This window comes from Alligator sinensis, unplaced genomic scaffold (genome assembly GCF_000455745.1).
Source record: "Alligator sinensis unplaced genomic scaffold, ASM45574v1 scaffold1488_1, whole genome shotgun sequence".
In the NCBI taxonomy this organism is placed as follows: Eukaryota; Metazoa; Chordata; order Crocodylia; family Alligatoridae; genus Alligator; species Alligator sinensis.
The window spans coordinates 58,003-61,062 of record NW_005843097.1 but is presented as its reverse complement, the minus strand read 5'-3'; the positions used below and the strand labels follow the sequence as shown (position 1 = coordinate 61,062).

Sequence of the window (3,060 nt, the reverse complement as noted above, 5' to 3'; positions counted from 1 at the left end):
CGGCCTGCAGGTGGGTGCCTCCCCAATTGCCCCTGTCCCCCTGATACCCCCAGCCCCCCCTAACCTGCCCCCTTTATCCCCAGGGGTGAATGCGTCCATGTCTTTGGGTTTGAGGTTTCGGAGGAGGAGTTTCGGGGGTGCCTGGACCCCAGTGCTGCCCCTCAGTGAGTACCCCACCCTGCATCCCCCCTGCCCTTGTGACCCAGGGATACCCCCCTCCCATGGCCCCATCCCTCCATGCCATGGGGAATTCCTCTTGTCCAAGGTGGGGGGGGACCCCCAGCTCGTCTGTGACCCCCCCCATTACCTACAATGCCTTGCTGTGGGGAGTGTGGGTAGCAATCTGAACTGCTCCGGTCAACTGAACTTTCACTTCTAACTCTTCCCCCCCAGCAGGGTGCAGTACCATGATAGTTTTCATGACCCCCTGGGCTGGAGCGGGGGGGAGCTTGAGGCCCTGGGGGCCCAGGAGTCCTGGTTCCAGGGGCTCCAGGGGACCCCAGGGGGAGCTGTTACTGTGGTGGTGGACTCCCTCAGCTGGATCCTGCTCCGGCAGCCCAGCCCGGCTGTGTGCCAGGCCCTAGCAGGTACCCCTGCCCTGATGCCTGGGTCCCCTGGAGGGGAGGTGGGGCTGCGGGGTGAGAGCTTGGGAGGCTGTGGGCCCAGATGCCTGGTTTCTCTGGGTGGAGACTGAGGGCTGGAGGGCACGAGCCAGGGGGCTGGATGCCTGGATTCTCTGCAAGAGGAGTGGCTGCTCGGGGGTGCCAGCAGGGGGCTGGGTGCCTGGACTCCTGGGTCCCGAGCCTGGCCCTGCTCTCCCTCACAGGTGCACGTGTGCAGCGGATGTTGGCGCTGCTCCACGCTGACCTGCACCCCCCGGGCCTGCTGGGGGTGCTGCGCTCGCTGGCCAGGGTCGTGGTGGCTCTGGCCCCCACCTCCCAAGGCCTTGGGGTGGGGCGTGGTACCCTCCACCTCGCCTCTGTCTTCCAGCGAATGAGAGCTGGCAAAGTCATCACCAAGGTCAGAGGGGGAGGGGGTTGGGGGGGAACTGGGGGGTCCCCCCCCCACTGGCTTCACCTCCCTTCTGCAGGAGGAGTACTATACGCTCCAGCCTGGATTCCCCCCCATGTCTGTGGAGGAGCCTCGGGGCCCCATATCCCCCCCGAGGGATGATGACATGATGGTAAGACCCCCAGCATGGGGCAGGGGCAGGAATAGAGGCGTGGAGGGATATGGTGGTGGCAGGAAAGGGGTGGGGCAGAGGACTAGGGTGTGGGGTTCAGGTCTAGGGGTGGAGCTGAGGGCAGGTTTGAGATTGGGGTGTGGCCTGGGGGACAAGAGTAGGGGCTAGGGGGTGGGGCTGAGATATTGGGGTGGGGCTCTGGGTTGGGGGTGTGGCTAAGTGGGGGGTTGACAGGTTGAGTGCCAGACACTGCTCTACACCCCTTCTAGGCTCATCCTGGCACCTGGCTGACCTTCGACCCCAGGGCCCAGCTGACCTTCAACCCCAGGGTGTCGGTGGAGCAGCAGCGGGTGCGGGATGCCATGCCCCTGCCATTCCAGTTCAGCCCATGCAAGTCAGTGCGCCCCCCCCACCCCCAATGAAGTGCTGGGGGTGGGGAAAGAGATGCCAGCCCACTCCTCCTCCCAATAATGCCCCCCCACACTATTTCTGGGTGGGATCTAACCCCATTTGCCCCTCACCCTGGGCAGGAAGTTGTCGGTGTTGGACCAGGGGGGGCAGATATACTACGAGCCAGACCCTGGGGATGACCTGGATGACGAAGACCCTGATGATGATCTGGATGTGTGAATGGGGGGGCTCCCCTTGCCCCCCCTGGACTTCCATGCTCCTCCCCGGGGTGGGGGGAGCAGGGGCAAATAGAGCCCTAGTTTACCCCAGTGAAGAGGGGTGGGGGGGGCCTCAATGTTCCCTTTGGAGGGGAAAGCCCCCCCTACATCCTATTTTTCCCCTTCTCCAGCCAGTGTCCCTGTTGGGTTTTTTTTGAGGGGTGGGTATGTTGCTCCGGTGATGGGAGAGGCCTTAATAAAGATGGCTGTCAACACTTAATTGGTTGCTGCTCTTTAGTGTGTGTGTAGGGGGGTGCTTCCCAGAATCTTTTGTGTCTGGTATACATCTGGTTCTGCTGAGGGCAGGAATAGGTGTGGACACCAGAGCAGACCCAGGAGCCTGGACATCTGGGTTTGCTTTGCCCTGCCCCTCCTTCGTAGGGGGTGGCAGCCAAACTCCGCCCTTCATGCTGCTAGCTCCGCCTACCACCCCTTAGGCCCCTCCCCGCTGGTATAACATCTCCTGGCCCCCCCCCCCCCCGGCCACCCTCCCTCTGCTTCGGCTCTGGCCCCTGCCTTAAGCGTGGGTGCAACTTTCTGGCCCTGCCCACCCCGCCTCTGGCTCCTTTCACCGCAGCCCAACGAAGCTGACCACGCCCCCTCGGGGCTTCGGCCCCTCCCCTGCCAGAGGCCATGCCCTACCGGCGACCGTCTTGTCCCACGGCTCCTGTGTCTCCGGCGGGGACACGGCACGTCCCGCAGGCGGGGAGGGGCTGGGCGGCGCCGGGCACCTGCAGCGCTCCGGAGGGAGGGCAGGGGTTAAAGTGCGGGGGCGCCGCCCATAGCAGCTCCGGGCCCTGAGCCCGCCCCCGGATACCCAGAGTTGCCCCTGGGGGCTGCCGTTCCGCGTTCCCAGCGCGCAGGGGCTGCTGGGGAGTGCATTACGCTGCGGCCCGGCAGCCATTTTGTACCTCTGGGAAACGGGGCGGAGCCTAGCACCCGCTTTGCGCCAGGGGCCAATGGGAAGCGGAGGGAGCGGGGCCGCGCGTGCTCTGTGGTGGCGACCTCGAGCGCCCGCGTTTTTTCCAAACCCCTTTTTTGCCGCCCCCCGCTGCCGTCGTCCCACCTCCCTCACAATCCCCACCCGGAAGTTCAACGCTACTTCCACCTGTCCCTCCTCGACCCGGAAGGGGTTCCGCCGGAAACGACTCCGCCGGCGGCGGCGGCGGCGCTAGGGGCCGGGTAGCGGCTGAGGAGGCGCCGAAGGGA

The 3,060-nt window shown here is 65.2% G+C and overlaps 1 protein-coding gene across 1 annotated transcript; it reads left to right on the top strand.

The window, feature by feature from the left end:
• Window positions 1-6: 6 nt before the first annotated feature.
• Window positions 7-2,281, top strand: ELP5 (elongator acetyltransferase complex subunit 5). The gene is made up of 7 exons (XM_025193757.1): window positions 7-10; window positions 84-164; window positions 397-587; window positions 827-1,020; window positions 1,091-1,183; window positions 1,453-1,577; window positions 1,714-2,281. Exons 4-7 carry the CDS (start codon window positions 844-846, stop codon window positions 1,811-1,813), a joined length of 495 nt encoding a protein of 164 aa, XP_025049542.1. The 5' UTR covers window positions 7-10; window positions 84-164; window positions 397-587; window positions 827-843; the 3' UTR covers window positions 1,814-2,281.
• The last annotated feature ends 779 nt before the right edge of the window (window positions 2,282-3,060 follow it).

Coding starts and splice junctions, on each gene's coding strand:
- ELP5 (XM_025193757.1), top strand. CDS start 844: ATGTTGGCGCTGCTCCACGCTGACCTGCACCCCCCGGGCCTGCTGGGG. Junction 1,184..1,452: donor CGAGGGATGATGACATGATG/GTAAGACCCCCA, acceptor CACCCCTTCTAG/GCTCATCCTGGCACCTGGCT. Junction 1,578..1,713: donor TTCCAGTTCAGCCCATGCAA/GTCAGTGCGCCC, acceptor CACCCTGGGCAG/GAAGTTGTCGGTGTTGGACC.